This window comes from Ranitomeya variabilis, chromosome 2, assembly GCF_051348905.1.
Source record: "Ranitomeya variabilis isolate aRanVar5 chromosome 2, aRanVar5.hap1, whole genome shotgun sequence".
In the NCBI taxonomy this organism is placed as follows: domain Eukaryota; kingdom Metazoa; phylum Chordata; class Amphibia; order Anura; family Dendrobatidae; genus Ranitomeya; species Ranitomeya variabilis.
In genome coordinates this window covers 205,518,340-205,541,346 of record NC_135233.1, presented here as the reverse complement: position 1 = coordinate 205,541,346, position 23,007 = coordinate 205,518,340, and the positions used below count along the sequence as shown (strand labels likewise).

The window sequence follows — 23,007 nt, the reverse complement described above, 5'->3', positions numbered from 1 at the left end:
TAGCCCGGGCTTCCTCCTGCCTGGTCCCCCTAGCCCGGGCTCCCTCCTGCCTGGTCCCCCTAGCCCGGGCTCCCTCCTGACTGGTCCCCCTAGCCCGGGCTCCCTCCTGACTGGTCCCCCTAGCCCGGGCTTCCTCCTGCCTGGTCCCCCTAGCCCGGGCTCCCTCCTGCCTGGTCCCCCTAGCCCGGGCTCCCTCCTGACTGGTCCCCCTAGCCCGGCCCCCCTAGCCCGGGCTCCCTCCTGCCTGGTCCCCCTAGCCCGGGCTCCCCCCCTGCTTGGTACCCCTAGCCCGGGCTCCACCCCTGATTGGTCCCCCTAGCCTGGGTTCCACCCCTGTTTGGTCCCCCTAGCCCGGGCTCCACCCCTGATTGGTCCCCCTAGCCTGGGTTCCACCCCTGTTTGGACCCCCTAGCCCGGGCTCCACCCCTGTTTGGTCCCCCTAGCCCGGGCTCCACCCCTGATTGGTCCCCCTAGCCCGGGTTCCACCCGATTGGTCCCCTTAGCCCGGGCTCCACCCCTGATTGGTCCCCCTAGCCCGGCTCCCTCCTGACTGGCCCCCCTAGCCTCGGCTCCACCCCTGCTTCGTCCCCCTAGCCCGGGCTTCCTCCTGACTGGTCCCCCCTGCCTGCCTCTTCTGCGCAGACTCCGGCACTGACTGCTCGGCAGCCGCTGGATGTTGTGGTGTGCGGGCGTCCCCTGCTGGTCAGTCCAGCTGAACTACACGTTATTACCGGAGCACTGCCTTACACCGGGGTAACCGCTCGTTGTGTAATTCCCTCACATTCCTATCACCTACCACAGCCCAGAGGTCCTCACGGTAACAGCAGTTTCCATATTCCCCATCACAGCCCCCGTTACTGGCGATGTCACAGACCTGTCCCCGGTACCGTACTGCCCGGGGCAGAGCACTACGCCGGAGCGGCTTCCCGTTCTCCCACTACATACAAGCCCCCGCTCCGTATCCGTCCCATAGTTACCCGGAAACGTCCGCTCGGTCCCAGGCTCCCGATCATCCTACCAGCCGAACTCCTGTGACGTCAGCAAGCGGCGACGCTACTCGCTCCCAGCGCGGGGTGATGACGTCAGAGCCCCAGGGAGACCCCAGCCAGGCACTGAGAGGTGAAGTACGGGGGGCTGGAGGGGTCAGCAGGCGCTCTGCTCGGCTTCTGGTCACCTCCAGCACAGGACGCCGCTTCCTCCGTCACTGACACCTCAGCAGGTCACGTGGTTTCCCTGTACTTGGAGATGACACTTGCGATTGTCACTGCTCTGATCCGATGTATCTGGCGCCTTTCAGCATTTGCATTGATTGGAAATAATATACTTTTCTGATGTCTGGATGCCGTGAGTAGCTTTACTGTGATGTCCGACCCGACCCTTTACAGATGGGTCTTCGGTCCGACCCTGTAAGGACGGGTCTTCGGTCCCACCCTGTAAGGACGGGTCTTCGGTCCGACCCTGTTAGGACGGGTCGTCGGTCCGACCCTGTAAGGACGGGTCGTCGGTCCCACCCTGTAAGGACGGGTCGTCGGTCCCACCCTGTAAGGACGGGTCGTCGGTCCCACCCTGTAAGGACGGGTCGTCGGTCCCACCCTGTAAGGACGGGTCGTCGGTCCCACCCTGTAAGGACGGGTCGTCGGTCCCACCCTGTAAGGACGGGTCGTCGGTCCCACCCTGTAAGGACGGGTCGTCGGTCCCACCCTGTAAGGACGGGTCGTCGGTCCCACCCTGTAAGGACGGGTCGTCGGTCCCACCCTGTAAGTTCGGGTCGTCGGTCCGACCCTGTAAGGACGGGTCGTCGGTCCCACCCTGTAAAGACGGGTCGTCGGTCCCACCCTGTAAGGACGGGTCGTCGGTCCCACCCTGTAAGGACGGGTCGTCGGTCCCACCCTGTAAGGACGGGTCGTCGGTCCGACCCTGTAAGGACGGGTCGTCGGTCCCACCCTGTAAGTTCGGGTCGTCGGTCCCACCCTGTAAGGACGGGTCGTCGGTCCCACCCTGTAAAGACGGGTCGTCGGTCCCACCCTGTAAGGACGGGTCGTCGGTCCCACCCTGTAAGGACGGGTCGTCGGTCCCACCCTGTAAGGACGGGTCGTCGGTCCGACCCTGTAAGGACGGGTCGTCGGTCCGACCCTGTAAGGACGGGTCGTCGGTCCGACCCTGTAAGGACGGGTCGTCGGTCCGACCCTGTAAGGACGGGTCGTCGGTCCGACCCTGTAAGGACGGGTCGTCGGTCCGACCCTGTAAGGACGGGTCGTCGGTCCCACCCTGTAAGGACGGGTCGTCGGTCCCACCCTGTAAGGACGGGTCGTCGGTCCGACCCTGTAAGGACGGGTCGTCGGTCCCACCCTGTAAGGACGGGTCGTCGGTCCCACCCTGTAAGGACGGGTCGTCGGTCCCACCCTGTAAGGACGGGTCGTCGGTCCCACCCTGTAAGGACGGGTCGTCGGTCCCACCCTGTAAGGACGGGTCGTCGGTCCCACCCTGTAAGGACGGGTCGTCGGTCCCACCCTGTAAGGACGGGTCGTCGGTCCCACCCTGTAAGGACGGGTCGTCGGTCCCACCCTGTAAGGACGGGTCGTCGGTCCCACCCTGTAAGGACGGGTCGTCGGTCCCACCCTGTAAGGACGGGTCGTCGGTCCCACCCTGTAAGGACGGGTCGTCGGTCCCACCCTTTAAAGGGAATCTGTCACCCCGTGGGACGTATATGACCTATTGATATGGGCATACAGGTAATAGAAATGTTACACTAGTCCTACCTGTACGCCTGATAGCTGCCATCTTGTTGAGAAATCATCTTTTAATCCTGTATGTTAATGATTCCTTCCAGCTCTGGGGCGTGCGGTGCCTGGATGAAAACTGTCTCTGGTGTCCATTTGGTTCCACCCCCTCTCATCAGGGTCAGTGCCCTGTTACACATACTGGTGGCCCCGGAATCCCGCGCCTGCAATAGCACAATTATACAGTACCTATTCCACCCTTCTATGGGCATTAGCGTCATTGTTCTGCACCAGAGAGTCACGCCGTGTAATGGCTGGGTGTGCAAAGGGGTCTCAGAAGATCCTGGGTGCTTTTTTTGGTGGCTTATGTGGAGTGTGAGCAATAGAATGTGGCTAGGAGGTGATTTTAGAAGCTCCAGAGGCTTCTGTGCCACACTAAAAGCCTGGGAGGATGCCCGGCTCGATGCCAGAATAACTGGCATTGCAATGTTATCCCCCAGTCAGATTAAAGGGGTATCCTGGCTGCAGATTTTGTTTAAAAAAAACCCCAAAACCTTTCTTTACTCCCCTTTCCCAGGTCCAGTGTCGGGTATTGTTTGCAGCACTAACTTCACGTCGACAGCACTGCAGCAAGGGAGACCCCTTTAAGTTGTTCAACATCCTCCTGTATTGTCTCATGCTTTGGAGGACCTGTCCTGTATTACACAGGTTATATGACTGTGCGCTGTGTAGTAGTTTCTTCAATATCCCTATGATGGGAGAGCAGGGAAATTGAACACTTGCTGTCAGTTTTTCCATCATTTTGTGTCTGCACGCTAAGAGTCCCTATAGGAGAGGCACGTATGACAAGTAATGATTATCTAAACTGGGACACCCCTTTAAAAATCTAAAGATTGTGATCATATAATTTTGACTGTGAGGAATGTTGAATCCACTGATTGTAAGAGATCATCAGAAACCAGATCACACCACGTATATAGCCATGCAGAGCTATGAAAGCTAAACCCACCGACACCTTGATGTCTTCTATCTGTTGCTGCATTCCACAGAAATCAGTATTTTAATTCATCAGGCGTTAAAAGCTCTGTGCATGACAAAGGACTTCCTGAGCCCCTGCCTCCTGAGATTGTTTCCCTGACCACCACCCTCTTTATCTGGATTGATAGCTCACTGTCTGTGTGACATCAAGTATGGAAGTCAGACTGTGACTGACTCAAGCTAAAGACGCTGGTGCTGGTCAGGGAAATAACCTGGGGAGACAGAGGCCTGGGAAGTGCTCTGTCACGACCAGAGCACTTAATGCCTAATTTGCCTATTTATTAAAACGCTGATTTGTAGGAATGCAGCAACAGATAGAAGATATAAAGGTGTCAATAGATTTAGCATTCAGAGCCCTGCATGTCTCTATAAACGGTTTTGGGGGGGGGGGGGGGGTGTTTGATCTTGATGGATGTCACCTCACAGGAATAACTAGGATATGCCACTAATGTTATATTGGCGGGGGTCTGGACCCTGTGGTCTGCAGTATTGTAGTCACTTTAGTTATTTGCCAGTTTGGCTAGTTCAGAGCAACACTTTCTACGCTGAGCTGAAGTTGCTTTTCCATTCCGCAGGTGAAGCACCGATTTAGCAATGGCATTAAAGTGTATGGGAAGGCTCCGTCCTATACTGCATCAGCTGAGGCATACCGCCACACCGTGCACATGGAAGACCGCGCTGGTTGTCCCACAGCAAGATCAACACATGACTCTGCTCAGCAGACATTTTGCTACAAAAGCCAATAAAGGTAAGTGTAATTCTATGTATACTGTTACACAAAGTCATGGTCCAAAGTGTTGGCATCCTTGAAAATGAAATCTCACAAAATTATTGCACTTTTTGTTATACATATGTTAATTTCCTTTGTGTGTATTGGGACAGCATAAAAAGCAGAGGGGGGAAAAAAGGAAAATTGGATATAATTTCATACGAAACCCCAAAATTGGCCGGACATAATTTTGGGCAAACAACTTTATTTCAAGCATGTGTTGCTCGTTCAAACACACCTGTGGCAAGCAACAGGTGTAGGCAATAGGAAAATCACACCTTAAACCGATAAAAAGGGGAGAAGTTGGCTCAATCTTTGCATTGTGTGTCTGTGTGTATCACACTAAGCTCGGAGAACAGACAGAGGAGAAGAGAACCGTCTGAGGACCAAAATTGTTGAAAAATATCAACAATCTCAAGGTTACAAGTCCATCTCCAGAGATCTCGATGTTCCTCACGGTGCGCAATTGAGTGACCTTAGCAGTGTTTTTGCCCTATATTAGTTACCTCCAGCGATCGGTAAGTTACCACCTATCCTTTGGAGGGTGTGGGAAGGGTAGAAGAACACAGGGGACATTTAATCTTTTATTTAGCTACATACTTTCTTGTTTTGGACTTTTTTATTGCTTTGTGTATTTTATTTTTGTGTCCTTAGGAAAAACTAAAGGCCATACGCCGTCCCGTGTGAATATTAATATGGCTTTAGTTGAAGACATTATCAACTTAAAAGAGGTGGAACAAGATATGAAAAACGCCATCGACGGCCTTAAGGAAGACTTCAACAAAAACCTCTCGATCAGAACATCTCCCGGTGAGTGCTCGTCTGCAGCAGCGCTATATATACAGGACGTTTTTACACCCCCATTTCTAATTGGAAAAATCCAATCAATTGGGGGGAGTGTCACCTTAAGCCATAAAACTTACGGTAAGTTGTCTGAATCCGGATAGTTTCCATTATTCGTCAGTCCTTGTGCCTCCTAACCCTGAAAGCTTGGATGTCATTGTGCGTTTACACACACCGCGTCACAATTGGCCTGATACTTTAAGAGGCGTGCGTCTCTCAATGAATGGGATGTCACAAACTCTTCCACACCCCCTTATGAAGATGGCTGTGAAAAATGCCGGCCTTTATAAATCGGGACCATTTTACCTATTTAGCACAGATGACTATTAGAGAAGCCATCATTCCAGTTTAGAATTTTCTGGTGCCGGAATGTTTGTTTATTTATACCCTTTGTGAATATAGGCGTTCTGTACATAAATTTAGGCGGGTCATACCAAATAGCAGAATTCATAGCTAAATTATTAGTAAAAGTCACTCCCTTTGTCCATCCACCCTTGTAACAGCCTTCCACAGTTCTTTCTTTCAGTGTATATTGGCCTGAGAGCTACCACACCCTGTCAAATTTGGAAACTCTGAAGACCATTAACCTCTATCTTAGGCCATGTTCACATGTTCAGTATTTTACATCTGTATTTGTAAGAAAAACCCACGTAAATGGAGTGCGAGACACACACTGTCTTTAAGAAAGTATATTTCTTAAACTTAAGTCACATAGGAAAACATATATACAATGTGACCACATAAAACTACTACGAACCGGGGAGTGTTGACATCATCTACAGACAAATGGGTACAAAAGTATGGAATAAGTGTATAAAAGTTAACAATATTGAAAACGGATACTGGATCTAAAATGATAAATGTTAGCTGTATAGTATCTAAAATGGAATATAGATAAAAATATTGAATACAGCGAGAGCAGGAGCGGTTGATGGAAGAATTCATTAGCCGCCTCCTGCACTGTAAATAAATAATTAAAATTAAACTGGCGTGGGTTCCCCTGTATTTTTGATAACCAGCCAGGCAAAACTCGCAGCTGGGGACTGCAACCTTCAGCTTTCAGCTTCAGCAAGGCTGGTTATCGAAAATAGAGGGGTCCCCACGCTGTATTTTTTAATTATTTAAATTTAAAAAAACGGTGTGGGGTTCCCCCAATTTTAGTAATGAAGAGATGTCTAGAGTTATTGTAAATAAGGACACAGCCAGAATAAAGTCCTTTGTTAGAAATAAAACAAAACACAGTTTTACTTTATTTAAAAATAACAAACACAGTTATACTCACCTAACAACTATTCCACCGAAGCCCTCGTCTCCTGTAATAAAAAAAAAAAGAAAAAACAATATACCTCACCTCTCCGTCATTCCGTCCCACGCCGTAATCCATGTCTGGGGGATAAACAGTTTTCAACCTGGACGGTGCCAAGATGCAACCGTCCAGGCTGAAAACCACTAGTGACTGAAATGCGGCCTCAGTGACCAGCGGTGACGTCATCAAGGTTACTTCCAGTCACTGAGGCTATGTTCGCAGCCGGGCTGAACTGCGATGAGATCCCCGCTAGCACCGTGAGAGTTTTTCTCACGGTGCCAGCCTTGATCACACTGAGGTCACCGCAGTCCAGCCCGGCTGGGAACGCAGCCTCAGTGACCGGAGATAACCTCGATGACATCACCGCTGGTCATTGAGGTTGCGCTCGCTGCAGTTCAATCACCAGTGGTTCTCAGCCTGGACGTTCGCATCTTGGCACCAACCAGGTAGAAAACTATCCACCAGACATGGATTACGGTGTGGGACAGAACGACGGAGATTTGAGGGATATTGTTGTTTCTATATTTTCGTTTTATTACAGAAGACTAGGGATTCAGTGGAATTAGCTGTTAGGTGAGTATAACTGTGTTTGTTATTTTTAAATAAAATAAAAGTGTGTTTTGTTTTATTTCTAATAAAAGACTTTATTCTGGCTGTGTCTTTATTTACTATACAACTATAGGATTAGTAATGGATAGGTGTCTCATAGACGCTACTCCAGTACTAAGCCATGGGCTTGATGTCACCTGACAATACAAAGGTGACATCAACCCCACAAATATGAACCCCATTTGCCACCGCCACATATATGATTACTATCCACGAAAAGCATGGATAGCACTCGTACGTGAAAATTGGACATCTGAGTGAGCCCTAAGGGATCAGGTCAGTTCTCGGCAACCCAAAGTTCCAATGCCAGAAATTACAACTAATGATGATTTTGTGTTCACCGGGGCAGGAATGAGATAAAACTGCATAGTGAATACCCAACCACTGACTATCGACGAGACATATCTTCGTACATAACTGGACACTTGATGAACTTGTACTTCTATTATTTTGTTGTTAATCATATTTTAGGTGCATTTGATCATATAATTGTCAAAACAAAAGATGGAAAATTCCCCTTAAGCCATTTAGGACAAATCACCCTCAAGTCTCCCCGGCTATTTGTTATCAACATGGCGAGTTTTCCAGAGGTAAGTCACACTGTGATCTTAATGAAAACTCTTTTTACTGTAACATTGAATTATCATGTGTGGACCAGCGCAGAATTAGTTTTTTTTTTGTTGCATATTCTTCATTGAAACCTGTGTTTATAATTTCCCACAAAATGTCTTCCAATGTTCTTAATAGGTAATCTGTGTTTCCGCTTATACGGCTGCTAATTATTTTTCTACAGAGTGCAAAGCGGGTGTAAGGAGACTTATAGGCCATGCAATAAACCCCTAGAAAATTAAATATGTAAATATCCTCTTCAGAGAGAAAAGGGGACTGGAGGTCTAGTGCCCTGATCAGCTTCTTCTCCCAAAGCCTTTTAAGGGGTCCATATTGACTTTTTGGATCGCTACTTCCCATAGTTGGCTCTACAGTTCAAGTCCTCTTCCTCTCTGAAGATATTTTTGTAAGGATGCAGGATGGCATAAATCTGATGCGTGTTGAGCCCTGTTGTTTGTTCCGGGGGTACATTTACACTAGCCCATTACAAGCCAGTGTGAACAGGTCACCAGTCACCTGACGAAAGAGCAAAGTACTTGTTGAACAAGTTATAAAGGGGTTGTTCAGTGTAGAATGAAGTCTGTAGTCACTCTGTATGACTGCAGACTTGTGAATCCTCCCAGTGCATGCACTGCGAGGATTCACAGGTGTGTGCGGCGGGAATGGCTGTCGTGTTTGCGATATGCATACTCCTGGCCAGAACCTGTCTAGTGGTCACCGCAATGCTCAATATAAGAGCTAGGCCACGCCCACTAGATGGGTGCTGGCTGGGTGTATGCATATCACAAGCTTGACCTCCGTTCCCGGCTCAGTATTGGGCGAGGCGACACCCACTAGACGGGTGCTGGCCGGGCGTATGCATATCACAAACTTGACCTCCGTTCCCGGCTCAGTATTGAGCGAGGCGACACCCACTAGACGGGTGCTAGCCGGGCGTATGCATATCATATACTTCATCGCTGTTCCTGGCGCAGACACTGGCAAATCCTCTCGTCGCGCAGTGACACACACAGAGTGACTGCAGACTTGTTGGCTAGGGTAAATTCATCCATAGGGTGCGAAATGCACCCTACTCACTCTATGGGTGAATTTACTCTGCAAGATTATCATTCCTAAGAATGCTTGTTTCGTGACTACCTTTCTGTGTAAACAGGCTGCCGATTGCCCAGCTTAATGCTCGTTTGTCAATTGTAACATTTACCCAAAAGATCATTGTTCTCACCAGCGCGTCTGTGTAAACAGGACAGGTGCTGCCGAGAACATTGGCAACCTATGAAAGCTACACATCACATTTTAAAAATGGGCAGAGCTGTGATCCGTGACTACAGCTCAGCTACAGTGCTGACTGGGAGTCTGCGGTAGTCTGAGACACACCTCATGTTCTGTCATTGATTCATGTTCCTTCTCGCTGGCTTTACACAGTTTCCATCCTGCGGCACAGACAAATTAACATATTGTTAAGTGTTTCGGGGCATTTTGTACTTTTTACCTGCTGAAATTCTTACTGTGTACCAGATGGAGAATGCTCTGACATTTCTAATTGCTCTGCTTTGTTGTACAGAGCGCAGAAGCAGCTGTAAATGCTTTACGTCAAAGTCAAATGAACTTAAATCCAGAATTAGATGGGACATTAATCCACGTACCGGTCCCCCCGTAAGTAAACGTTAGACTTACACGCCCCATATAGTGAAGTGACGTTCACAGAGACCACATTGTCCAACAATGTCACTTGTAAGTTGGTGGCAGCAAAAGGTGGATCTTGGTTTCTACACCTGCAATGTATCCTGTTTGTTTCGTATTTTCTTGATGAAAATACTTATTTCTTCTCTTGAGGGTAACTCGGGAGCACAGGGAGAATTTGACAAAAGTGGCCAAACAGCTGACAAACAAAGCCAAGGATTCCGTACGGAAGGTCCGCTCTGGGGCCGTTCAAGATGTCAAGAAGTTCAAGTCTACAGTTTCCGAAGACACCATAAAATTGATAGAAAAACAGGTAACATAATAATGGTGTTTGGCCCTGTGGACGTCCTAGGAATACGCCTTTCAGCTAAACTATACTCACTCTATCAATTTAACTTCCCGGATCTTTTGAATTCTATACGTGCTGACTCTGACAGACGGTCAAAATCCACTTTTACTTGGTTTGGTAGGTGTCAGATCTTCAAAATGAACGTTCTTCCGAGAATCCTATACTTTTTGCAATCTCTCCCCTTCAAAATCCCCTCCACCTTCTTTTAAACTATAACCTCGATTCTGAACCCCTTTAAATGGACTATAAAGACAGCTTAGACTCAAATGTTCAACTCTCTGGACCAAGAGATAGAGGCGGTATAGGCCTCGCTGATGACGAGCTCTATCATCTGGCAAGCCAGCTGTCTCACGTAGTCGACTGGTGCCGAAATGGTCATAACAAGGCCTGGGTCCAAATAGAGCAAAGCTTTAGTCCCCTCCTATTGTGTACTTCCTCCACCCCTGAGGAAAAAAGTTCAGAAATTTGTAAGAAAAATTTTTTACGTTTGTTGCCATTTTCCACAATATTGCCTTGCGCTGGCGTGTACTCCGGAGGACAGAGAATGAACTTCAATCCAATATTGCGGCCAGCATGCAGCCAGCGGGTAAGGAAAGGGTGAATCAAACACCCGAAAACCCCGCCCATATGACCCAAAACTGGTCCCGCCAAATTCAGGTGACAGGTTCCCTTTAATGACAGGCACGTGGGTTATCAACAGATCTCTGGCTGTCATGACATCCCATTGGCTCTCCACTCCACCCTCGACTGTTAGAGGCACATGATGGTTGATTAAATCAGCCATCATGTGCAAGGAAAGATTAGGGCTCGACATGCGTTCTCAAGTCACAGTTAAGGAGCCAGCATATGACATACCGGTGTACTTCATATATGGGTAAGGGGTTAATGTCATGCCAATTTTATTTCCTTTGTTTTGACGTTCTGCTTTTCAGCAGCCATAACATTTCTATTTTTTTCTGTCATGGCTGTATGAATTCGCAACAAATTGTGTTATTTTTTGCTGCTGTTTTAGAGTACATGTAAATTATTGTGTAATTTATAGAATTTCTCTATCGCCTCTCATTGGGGGACACAGGAACCATGGGTGTATGCTGCTGCCACTAGGAGGCTGACACTATGCACAAAAAAAGTTAGCTCCTCCTCTGCAGTGTACACCCCACCGACTGGCATTATACACCTCAGTTTAGCTTAGTGTCAGTTGGAGGTGGACACGGGTCTTTTATTAGACCCCTATCTACCTCAATGTGCGTCGTTTTCTTTTCAGGTTTCTGAAGGGATACAGTGTGAATCGTCACAACAGTAATCCCACAATGCGGACTATGAGTACGGTGTGTACTGCCACCCCGTATTCTTATAGATCCGACTGCAGGACCAAAGAACTCGTCACTGGGAAAGCTTAGCACACAAGTGTGCTCAGAAGACCGGTCCTGCCTCCGTCCCCCACCCACTCACCCACCAGAGCCTGTCGGTTGGAGGAGACGAGGACGTCCAGCTCCACGGAGGTCTAATACCTTCCACGGTTTGAGGTTAGTAACGGACGGCGTGGGATGTTTAGGTGAGTATCCTCTTCCCTTCCCACCTGCCCTTCTGTCCCCTAACATTCGGTCTCTCCTCAAGTCAGGGTGCTCATGGGGGGTCCCTGCGGATTCCCTGTTACAGGGTGCGCGATCCTCTTTATTGTCATAGAACAGGGAAATATGGACTCCTGCGGCTGCATCTTTGCGGCGCGGCGCCCTATGGCAGCCGCGCTGCTGTTACTGTGGCCGCACTTTTCCTCTGTCCTGGCGCCTGGGCGACAGTCCGATCCGTTCGCCCAGCGGCCGCACTTTTACTGGCAGCCGCACTGCCTTGTCTGCGGCCGTATCTTTGGTCCGTGCGGCGCGGCCCCCTACAGGCAGCCGCGCCGTTTTCCTCCGGCGGCCGAACCATTTCTGGTCCCGCGGCCCTCTCCGGCGGCCTTCAGCTTCTAATTTAGGTCCCGGCTTCTCCCGGGGCCTACTTCTGGCCGCGACTCCGCCCACTTCCTGCGTTCTCGGGCGGGCTTTTCTACCGCCCGACTGCCTCGGCGAGCTCCACTCCCCGGCTCCATCTTGGTGCTCCTGGCCAGGCAATTAGCCCTGCCCACCACCTCTATATTTTCGCACCAGGAACGTCTTGTTACGCCCCCCAAGAGCGCGAATCCTGGCGTCCTCCTCACTTGCAGTCACCCCAGCCCCACAGCTGGTCCCGGACAGGAGAGTTCCAGAAGTCTGTGCTGTCTGCCTGCACCCCTGCTTTAAGGATCATCACTGAGACGCATCTTCAAAGCCGTGCAGCCTTCCATCCGAAAATCGCATCGCCTGCCATGAGTAGATCTGCTCTGCAGACTGACACTCTCCTCTGCCCTTCTGTCCCCTAACCTTCTGGCATTTATCAGGGGTTCGTTCGCCATGTCTAATTCCAAGGGAGGTCGTTTTAGTCCTCCTACTTCTGCCTCTACTTCCTCTGTCTTAGTCAAACACTTTGCGTGTTCGACTTGTAACTGCAAACTTCCGTCAAGTCAGTCCTCTCCCCTCTGTCAGGCCTTCAGCAACCCCATTACACTGTGTTCCAAATTATTATGCAAATTGCATTTGTGTCATAAAGATTTAATTGTTTTGTTTTTCAAATAAACTCGTGGATGGTATTGTGTCTCAGGGCTCAATGGATCACTGAAATCAATCTTAAACACATGTGATAATTGGCTTTCCAGGTGATTCTAATTAAAGGAAAACTACTTAAAAATGATGTTCCACATTATTAAGCAGGTCAGTTTTCAATTAACATGGGAAAGAAAAAGGATCTCTCTGCTGCTGAAAAGCATCAAATAGTGAAATGCCTTGGTGATGGGATGAAAACATTAGAAATTTCCCAAAAACTTAAGGGTGATCATTGTACTGTTAAGAGATTTGTGGCTGTATCTGAGCACAGATGTGTTTGTGCTGATAAAGGCATAATGAGGAAGATTTCTGCCAGGCAAGTTCATCGGATTAAGAGAGCAGCTGCTAAAAAGCCATTACAAAGCAGCAAACAGATATTTGAAGCTGCTGGTGCCTCTGGAGTCCCTCGAACCTCAAGGTGTAGGCTCCTTCAAAGGCTTGCTGTGGTTCATAAACCTACTATTCGGCCACCCTTAAACAGTGTTCACAAGCAGAAATGGTTGCATTGGGCCCACACATACATGAAGACTAATTTCCAAACAGTCTTGTTTACTGATAAGTGTTGAGCAACCCTGGATGGTCCAAATGGATGGAGTAGTGGATGGTTGGTGGATGGCCACCATGTCCCAACAAGGCTGCAACGTCAGCAAGGAGGTGGAGGGGTCATGTTTTGGGCCGGAATCATGGAGAAACAGCTTGTAGGGCCCTTTAAGGTTCCTAAAGGTGTGAAAATGACCTTTGCAAAGTATATAGAGTTTCTGACTGACCACTTTCCTCCATGGTATAAAAAGCAGAAATGTGCCTTCAGGAGCAAAATCATCTTCAATGCACCATCTCATGCTGTAAAGAATACCTCTTGAGTCATTCGCTTCTATGGGTGTAAAAGGAGATAAACTCATGGTGTTGCCACCATCTTCCCCTGACCTCAACCCTATAGAGAACCTTTGGAGTATCATCAAGCAAAGGATCTATGAGGGTAGGAGGCAGTTCACATCAAAACAGCAGCTCTGGGAGGCTATTCCGACTTCATGCAAAGAAATACAAGCAGAAACTCTCCAAAAACTTACAAGTTCAATGGATGCAAGAATTGTGAAGGTGATATCAAAGAATGGGTCCTATGTTAACATGTAACTTGGCCTGTTAGGATGTTTTGGAGTTAAATAGCTTTTTTGTTCAGTGAATGTGACCTCCTAATGCTGTAAATTCCACAAATGAGCATTTTCAGTTCTTTAAAACATATCAAAAGTTTAGAAATTCTACTGTACCTAATAATTTGGAACAGTGCATTTTAAGTTTTTATTCATTTTGGAGATTATACTGTTATCATTGGGAGGTTTCTTCAATAAAATTCGATGTATACTCTAACGGGTGATTACTTTTATTAGACTGACTGTCATTTGCACCGACCATTTAGGAAAATCTGATAAAAATGTCATTTGCATAATAATTTGGAACAAAGTGTATGCCCACCGCCCAGGACCCCCCTGCTGTTCCGCCCGAGAGTGAAGCCTCCACCCCAGCCTGGGCTTCCTCTCTGTCACAATCCGTAGCGGATCTAACACAGGTGTCTCAAACTCTTGTGTCCGTGCTTGATAGGTTGCCCATGCAGAGTAGCCAGCGGGTCGCAGGAGGCCCCGTCCAAGCCTTCCATTATAGGCCGCAAAAGGTCCAGACAGGAACGCCGGTCTAAGTCCTCTTCCCGTTCCATCTCGCCCCACGGTCCTTCTCTGCGGTTGGCTTCCCCAGGGTCCTCCTCTCCTGAGTCAGGCGGGGCCTTCTCTGATGCGCCTTCGGAGGATATTTCGGAGCTGGATTCGAACCAAATCTCCAACATGAGGGATATGGTTCAGAACCTCATTGGAGTGATAAATCAGACCTGTGGCATCAAAGATTCCTCTACGGAACCCGCAGACCAGGCGGTTTCGTTTAGACAGTCTAAACCACCTTCCAAGTTTTTCGCTCCTCACCCTGAATTTGAGGAGATCATGACAAAAGAAAGAGAGAATTCCACCAGACGCTTTCAGAGAGGAAAGCGCCTTGGCGTTTTATATCCTTTTCCTCCGGAGCTCACCGCTAATTGGACGGCTTCTCCCTCGGTTGGATCCTCCAGTTTCCAGGCTGTCCACCAACACGGTCCTCCCGCTATCCGGTGGGGCATCTCTGAAAGACTCTAATGATAGAGTTATAGAGTCCTTTGCGAAGTCAGCCTTCGAGGCGGCTACCTCCTCTCTATGCCTGGCCTTTGCTTCCACTTGGGTTTCTAAATCCATATCCAAATGGGCCAAACAACTCCGTCAGGGCATCCTGGACGGGGCTCCACCCGGACAGCTGGCGGAGCTTGCCAATCAGATTTCTCATGCGGGCGAATACCTGGTTGCCGCGTCTTGTGCGGCCCAGGCGTCCAGCAATGCTGTTGCCATCCGTCGGACCGTTTGGCTCAAGGCCTGGCAGGCGGACTTGTCTTGTAAAAAGTCCCTTACCAGCCTGCCTTTTCAGGGTTCACGTCTCTTCCAAGCTGGACCAAATCATTAAGGACGCCACCGGGGGCACAAGTCCTCTTCTTCCCCAGGCTAAACCTCGTTGCCCTCCTCCTAGACGGCAATTTCGGTCTTTTTGGCCTTTTCGTCACTTCGCGGCGTCAAATGCCTTTTCCCAGCAGCAACAGAGGCCTCAGGCACGTCAAGAGAAGAAGGCAGTATTCTTTAGACCCACTCCTTCCTGGCATTCTCGCTACTCCCAGGGTAGATCTTCCAGGTCCAGGGCTGGAAGATCCACCCAAGACCCCAGCTCATTTCCCAAGCTGAGCGGCCGTCTCCTCTTCTTCAGGGACGTCTGGATCTCCTCAGTAGAGGACGCATGGGTCAGGGAAGTTGTATCCTCTGGATACAAAATAGAGTTCGTTTCACGACCCCGGGATCGTTTCTTCGAATCCCGACCTCCGAAAGACCTCGCTCTAGTTCCGGGCTTCTTTGCAGCCATCGCTTCTCTCCTCAAAGCCGGGGTAATCGTTCCCATCCCAGGAAAAGAACGGTTCACAGGTTTCTATTCAAATCTTTTTGTGGTACCGAAAAAAGACGACAAGGTTCGTCCCATTCTGGATCATAAATTTCTGAACAAGAGAGTTCGTCTGAGTCACTTCAGGATGGAATCCTTTCGTTCAGTAATTGCTTCCATGGAGGCACAGGAATTTCTGTGTTCCATAGATATTCAGGACGCCTACCTCCATGTCCCAATATTCCCGGGACATCACCGATTCCTGCGCTTTGTGGTGCTCCAGGTCCATTTTCAGTTCGTCGCCCTGCCGTTCGGTCTTGCAACCGCTCCCAGGGTTTTCACGAAGATCATGGCGGTGCTGATAGCCATCTTGAGGGTCAGAGGCCTGGTTCTGTTTCCGTACCTTGACGACATCCTCATCAAGGCTCCTTCCTTTTCTCAGGCTCACGAAAGTCTGTCCATCATCCTCGACACCCTAGCCTGCTTCGGGTGGCTGGTCAACCGGAAGAAGTCCTGCCTTATTCCTTCTCAGCGCCTCGTTTTTCTGGGCATGCTCTTCGACACTCGTCAGACCAAAGTCTTCCTTCCCGAGGACAAGAAATCCATCCTTCGTTGGGACGTACGCTCGCTTCAGGGTCCTCGTCTTCCTTCCGATCGCCCATGAAGGTTCTGGGGAGGATGGTAGCAACATTGGAAGCGATTCCCTTCGCCCAATTTTTCTCGCGACCTCTTCAGCAGGCCATCCTGTTTCGGTGGGACAGGTCTGTCTTCTCCCTGGATCGTCCGATCCACCTCTCTCCCCGGGTCAGACGGTCACTCAACTGGTGGCTGACGTCACCTCTCATCTCCCAGGGCAGGTCCTTCCTTCCAGTTCACTGGCAGGTGGTGATGACAGACGCCTGCCTGCTTGGCTGGGGTGCGGTGTTTCGCCACCTGACTGTCCAGGGGCGTTGGTCGGCGCAGGAGTCTTCTCTGCCGATCAACGTACTCGAGATTCGGGCCATCTTTCTCTCCCTTCGTCACTGGGAAGGGATTCTCAGGGGCCTACCTATCCGAATCCAGACGGACAATGCCACAGCGGTGGCATATGTCAGCCATCAAGGGGGGACTCGGAGCTCCTTGGCCTTGGCCGAGGTATCCAAGATCCTCCTCTGGGCAGAGGCAGCGGTTCCGGTGATATCCGCGGTACATATCCCTGGCGTGGACAATTGGGCCGCCGACTTCCTCAGCCGCGAGGGTCTCACGGCAGGGGAATGGTCCTTGCATCAGGAGGTCTTCCATCAGATTTGTCTTGGATGGGGGACTCCGGATGTGGACCTCACGGCGTCCCGAATGAACAGGAAGGTATCTTGGTTCGTCTCCATGTCCCGCGATCCGCTCGCAGTGGGCGTTGACGCTCTGGCCATTCCTTGGTCGCAGTTCGTGCTCCCCTATCTGTTTCCACCCCTGCCCTTGCTTCCCAAGCTTTTGAAAAAGATCAAGGCGGAACGGGTGCCGGTCATTCTGATTGCTCCGGATTGGCCCAGGAGATCTTGGTTTGCGGAGATAGTCAACCTTCTCGCAGACACCCCTTGGCGGCTTACAGACAGACCCGATCTGCTATCCCAGGGTCCGATCTGCCACCCGAATTCTAGGTCGCTCAGTTTGACGGCGTGGCTGTTGAGACCGCAATTCTAAGAGCGTCCGGCTTTTCGGATCGGGTGATTCGAACTATGATCCAGGCTAGGAAGCCTTCGTCTTCTAGGATCTACTATCGTACCTGGAAGGCTTACTTCCGTTGGTGCGAGTCCAAACGCGTTTCACATATGTCCTTTTCCCTGCCTTCCATTTTGGCTTTCCTTCAGGCAGGACTGGATTTGGGCGTTACTCTTAGTTCCCTAAAGGGCCTGGTTTCTGCGCTCTCCATCCTTTTTCAGAAGACGTTATCTTCTCGGCTACAGGTTTAGACCTTCCTTCAAGGAGTAGCCCATACTGTCCCTCCGTACAGGGCCCCTGTGGATTCATGGGATTTAAATATTGTGCTGGATGTTCTGAGTGGTTCCCCCTTTGAGCCCCTCAGGGAGGTTTCCCTGTCAGCTCTTTCCTGGAAGGTGGGCTTTCTTGAGTTGGCGGCCCTTTCTTGCCGACCTCCTTTCTTGGTTATCCACCAGGACAAGGTGGTCCTCAGGCCCCCGCCTTCCTTCCTGCCTAAGGTGGTTTCCACCTTCCACCTCAACGAGGACATCGCACGGTGGCACAGTGGTTAGCACTGCAGCCTTGCAGCCCTGGAGTCCTGGGTTCTAATCCCACCCAGGACAACATCTGCAAAGAGTTTGTATGTTATCTCCGTGTTTGCATGGGTTTCCTCCGGGTACTCCGGTTTCCTCCCACATTTCAAAGACAGACTGATGGGGCTCACAATCTAAATTCCCTATCGGGGACCGCGTTGATAATGTGTGCAAACTGTAAAGCGCTGCGGAGTATGTTAGCGCTGTATAAAAATAAAGATTATTATTATTATACCTTCCTTTTGTCCTGCTCCGACTCATCCTCTGGAGCGATCATTGAACAAGCTGGACCTCGTCAGGGCAGTGAGGATCTACCTGGCTAGAACAGCTGTTTTCCGGAAGACGGATTCTCTTTTCATCATTCCTGATGGCACGCGTAGAGGCCTGCCGGCTTCCAAGGCGACTATTGCTTACTGGATCAGAACGGCAATTTTGGAGGCTTACCGGGTCAAGAACAGAGTGCCCTCTCCTGGGATTAAGGCTCACTCTACCCGGGCAGTCGGCGCCTCCTGGGCGGTGCACCACAGGGCTTTCGCCCTACAGCTTTGCAAAGCGGCAACCTGGTCTTCCATCCATACGTTCGCCAAAGTTTACAAGGTCCATACCTACGCTTCAGCGGATGCCAACCTAGGCGGAAGGATCTTGCAGGCGGCAGTGGTGAGTCCGCTGACCTGATGGAAATCTGTTTTTCCCACCCCAGGGACTGCTTTGGGACGTCCCATGGTTCCTGTGTCCCTCAATGAGAGGCGATAGAGAAAACAGGATTTTTGGTTGCTTACCGTAAAATCTGTTTCTCGGAGCCTTCATTGGGGGACACAGCACCCTCCCTTGTTATTCAGTTTCTGTTGTTCTGTGTTCTATGACTGATCTGATGTTTACAGTTTCTCACTTTTGTGGTTATGTTGTTTCAACCTTATTGTTTTTCTCCTACTGCTTTCTCACTAACTGAGGTGTATAATGCCAGTCGGTGGGGTGTACACTGCAGAGGAGGAGCTAACTTTTTTTGTGCATAGTGTCAGCCTCCTAGTGGCAGCAGCATACACCCATGGTTCCTGTGTCCCCCAATGAAGGCTCCGAGAAACAGATTTTACGGTAAGCAACCAAAAATCCATGTTTTTTTGCAACGCAAATACTGAAAAAAAACCAACAATTTTTGGCTATTTTTTTTTGCTTACATTTGTTACTATTCTCATTTCTCACTAAATAACTTGTTGAGAGAATTCTTCTGGTTATGGTCATAGAGATACCTAGTATTTGTGGGTCTGATTTTTTATTTATTTTTTTTTGTTATATAGTACGTTTGGACTCGTTTTCATGCAATGGTTTTCCTTGTTCGTATTGGAAAGTGCACGTTGTAGATACAGACTGAGAGCAGAAAAACCAAGAAACACAGAGGGAAACAAGGAGTAAGAAACATGTAAGACGAAAATCAGAATATGTGCTAAACCTTATATTTTACAAAGTACCCCCTCTTACTCTGACCGCATTATACACCCCCTCGGCATTCTGTTAAGCAGCCTCATCAGGTTGTCCCCTAGAATGCTTTTCCAACTTGGAGTTCCCAGAGGTGCTGGACATTTGTGGGTGGTCTGCCTTCCCTCTGCTTCTGATTCATCCCAGACCTTCTCCGTTGGGTTGAAGTCAGGTGATTGTGGAGGCCATGCCATCTGACGCAGCACTCCATCCCTCTTTTTCTTGGCCACATAGCCCTTACAATAAACTGTAGGTGTTTGGGTCAATGTCCTGTTACAACACAAATGATAGTTCCACTATGTGACCAAATGGGATAGCATGCCATTGCAGAAGGCTATGGTGGCCATGCTAGGTAAGGGTGCCTGAATTTGGAATACATTACCAACAGTGTCACCAGCAAAGCCTTCCCACACCATCACACCTCCCCCTCCATGCTGCAAGGTGGGCACAACTTGTAGAAATTGGCCACTCACCTTTTCTGCATCCCACAAAGACATATGATGGTTGGTACCTAAAACTCAAATTTTGACTCGTGTAATGTTCAGTCCTTTTGTTGCTTGGCCAAAACAACTCTAATTATTTGTGGTCTTCAGTCTCCTTTGGACAGTTGATGTTGTCATGTGTTTGCTATTTGTTCTCTGTTCATCATTTATGATGGCTGTTTATCTGAGGTTGGTAACTCTGATGAACTTATCCTCTGCAGCAAAGGTAATTCTTTGTCTTCTTTTCCAGCTGTGCACTTGAGGATACCTTCAATGTTGTAGCAATTTTCCAGATTGACTGACATTCTTGTCTTTAAAGTAATGATGGACTTTTGTTTTTCTTAGTTGAGTGGTTCTTGCCATATTCTAGATTAGAACAGTTGTTGAATAGGGCGTAGCACGGTATGGAACGGTGTGCCAACGCTGCCTCTGTAAAACACACTTGATGGTCGCAAACACTTTCTGAAGGCCAAAAATGAACTATTGAAAGGCTTACCTGTTCATTGGAAGCATTCCTGTTGGCAATCTACTAAAGGGAGTGTAAGTATGCCACCAAAGTAAGAGGGAAGCACTTTGAGGAATCTAAGGTGTAACAAATATTCAGGTTCCTTTTACACGTGTTTCTTTAATCCTTGTTTTCATATGTGATAATTTGTGGTTTTGCTGCTTTCAGTCTGAATCTACAATGTGCATATTCCAATACGAACAAGAAAACCACTGCATGAACTGGTGTGTCCAAACCTTTGATGGTGCTGTATATATGTAAAAAAAATATTTTCTAGAAAAAAAAGTCCTTGTTATATAAAGTCTGTTTGTTATCAGCTGTCAACCATAGTTCCTCTGCTGACTGTAGTCCTCTTATTGTATCATGTTGTTCCAGATCCAGCAGATGGCAGATGACGTATCGGCAGAAATAGACAAGCAGCTAGCATTGAAGACTAAGGAACTTTTAGAGTAGGACTTCTCAGCTTAAAGGTGGACTGTGGACAATTATATAGCGGTGAACCAGTCACATTTTCCTCCATATGCAGTGATGGTACATGATATATCTTTCATACTGCATTATGGAGAGTGTGATTCTGAATATAGGGTGACAATGTGACGTATGATCACCATCCTTATTAATCTGGAGACCTCTCACAATAAAAAGAAAATGAACAGTCATTTTGGATGAGGAATAGTGTAACATTACCAGACCCCAAACTCAGCCATGAACACACATTCTCTGCAACCTTGTGAAAATTATTCAGGTACTGTACAATATCTTCTTTATGCTGCTTATGAAATTAAAATAAAAAGTTTATACGATATAAATCAAAAATAAGTGTGGATTTATTGTGTTGTTGCATAACATCTTGCCTGCAGTTGCGTAACTAGATTATGATGGGCCCTGGTGCAAGATTTGTATCTGCCCCCCTCACATAATGGTCAGATGTATGGGCCTTTGTAACGTTTTAAATCATATGGGGACATGCAAGTTACACCCCCTCCCCCATTATGTAGTAATATCACCCATCTTGGGATCCTTCCTGGTATATATGTTCCCCATCCTGGTATATATGTTCCCCATCCTGGTATATATATGTTCCCCATCCTGGTATATATGTCCCCCATCCTGGTATATATGTCCCCCATCCTGGGATATATGTCCCCATCCTGGTATATGTCCCCCATCCTGGTATATGTCCCCCATCCTGGTATATATGTCCCCCATCCTGGGTTATATATCCCCCATCCTGGTATATATGTCTGCCATCCTGGTATACAGGTCTCTCATACTTTTATATATCCCCCAACCTGTTATCTCTGTTTCTTATGTGTATATACACTACCATATCTGTCTCAGGCCTCCTTGGGGAGGGGACAGCTTAGGACATTAACAGGAGCATAGTAAATTCAGAGACTCAGGCCCCTCTTCCTTTAAGAGTACTCCTGGGACAGGGATCGTTAGGAATCCATGAATAGCTTGAGGTCCCCCCTTCCTTACCGAAGACCTTCACAGCGTGATAGTGTTATTTATTAATTGGCCTTTAGCTCGATTTTGAGCCATAGCGACTTGATGGATGAACACTCTGTAGGAAAATCAATCTTCTGCAAGCTTGCATAGGTCCACCAGGGTCTTCTCTGCCTTTCTCTTGATAATATGAAGCCATCAGGTTGCTGGTCTTGCTCTTCACCTTGTTCCTTCTATTTTTCTGACCATGATGTCCTTCTTCAGTGATTGCTCCCTTCGTATGAAGGTGTCCAAAGTAGGCAAGTCATAGCGTGGTGATCCTTGCTTCCAGTGACATGTCTGGCCTGATTTGTTCAAAGATTAATTTGTTTGTTCTTCTTGCCATCCATGGTATTGATAGCATCCTTCTCTAACGCCACATTTTGAAGGCATCAATTCTTCTATTTTGTTTCTTTATCATCCAGTGTTTGCATCTGTATGTCGCCACAGAGGAGACCAGACTATGTATGAGCCGTAATTAGGGAAACACGGCACTTCTGGAATTCCAGGAAACTGTTCAGTAATGCAGTGAAGATGGCATGTTCCCTGAGTTTTTCCAGCAAGATGGTGCACCACCACATTATGGGTGTCAGATCCGAGCATTCCTACATGAACAGTTTCCTGGAAAGTGGATTGGTCGCCGTGAGCCAGTTGAATGGCCACCAAGGTCTCCCGATCTGACCCCCTTAGACTTTTATCTTTGGGGTCATCTGAAGGCAATTGTCTATGCTGTGAAGATGCGAGATGTTCAGCATCTGAAACAACGGATACTGGAAGCCTGTGCTAGCATTTCTTCTGCGGTGTTGCTATCAGTGTGTCAAGAGTGGGAGAAGAGGGTTGCATTGACAATTCAACACAATGGGCAGAACTTTGAACACATTTTATAAGTGGTCATAGACTTGTAAATAACTCATGAAAGAATAAAGTTACATTAAAACCAAGCACACCATTGTTTTTTCTCGTGAAATTCTCAATAAGTTTCATGTGTCACATGACCCTCTTCCCATTAGAAAAAATAAAGTTGGTTCCAAAATTGCCGACTTCAAAATGGCCGCTATGGTCACCACCCATCTTGAAAAGTTTCCCCCCCCCCTCCTATATACTAATGTGCCACAAACAGAAAGTTGATATCACCAACCATTCCCATTTTATTTATGTGTATCCATATAAATGGCCCAACCTGTAGTATGAAAGTTC

At 48.4% G+C, this 23,007-nt stretch overlaps 2 protein-coding genes across 8 annotated transcripts in view; one reads left to right on the top strand and one right to left on the bottom strand.

The window, feature by feature from the left end:
• The window catches only part of RBM18 (RNA binding motif protein 18), a 28,959-nt gene extending 27,844 nt beyond the window's left edge, over positions 1 to 1,115 (bottom strand). The window contains exon 1 of one of the 2 annotated variants that reach the window (XM_077283488.1): positions 978 to 1,115. The gene's annotated coding sequence lies outside the window, so the exon portion shown is untranslated. Of the gene's footprint in view, positions 1 to 796; positions 936 to 977 lie in introns of those variants that run through there. The other variant, XM_077283489.1, reaches the window with a different exon arrangement.
• Positions 626 to 21,141, top strand: MRRF (mitochondrial ribosome recycling factor). Of its 6 annotated transcripts, XM_077283485.1 has the most exons (8): positions 1,317 to 1,344; positions 2,831 to 2,900; positions 4,334 to 4,506; positions 5,182 to 5,337; positions 7,757 to 7,875; positions 9,456 to 9,547; positions 9,728 to 9,887; positions 20,698 to 21,141. In XM_077283485.1, the coding sequence occupies exons 3-8, from the start codon at positions 4,353 to 4,355 to the stop codon at positions 20,773 to 20,775; spliced, it is 759 nt and encodes a 252-aa protein (XP_077139600.1). In that variant the 5' UTR covers positions 1,317 to 1,344; positions 2,831 to 2,900; positions 4,334 to 4,352; the 3' UTR covers positions 20,776 to 21,141. The 6 variants fall into 6 exon arrangements, with proteins under 6 accessions (XP_077139598.1, XP_077139599.1, XP_077139597.1 ...); XM_077283483.1 differs by lacking the exons at positions 1,317 to 1,344; positions 2,831 to 2,900 and adding an exon at positions 626 to 753; XM_077283484.1 differs by lacking the exons at positions 1,317 to 1,344; positions 2,831 to 2,900 and adding an exon at positions 710 to 817.
• Positions 21,142 to 23,007: the final 1,866 nt, after the last annotated feature.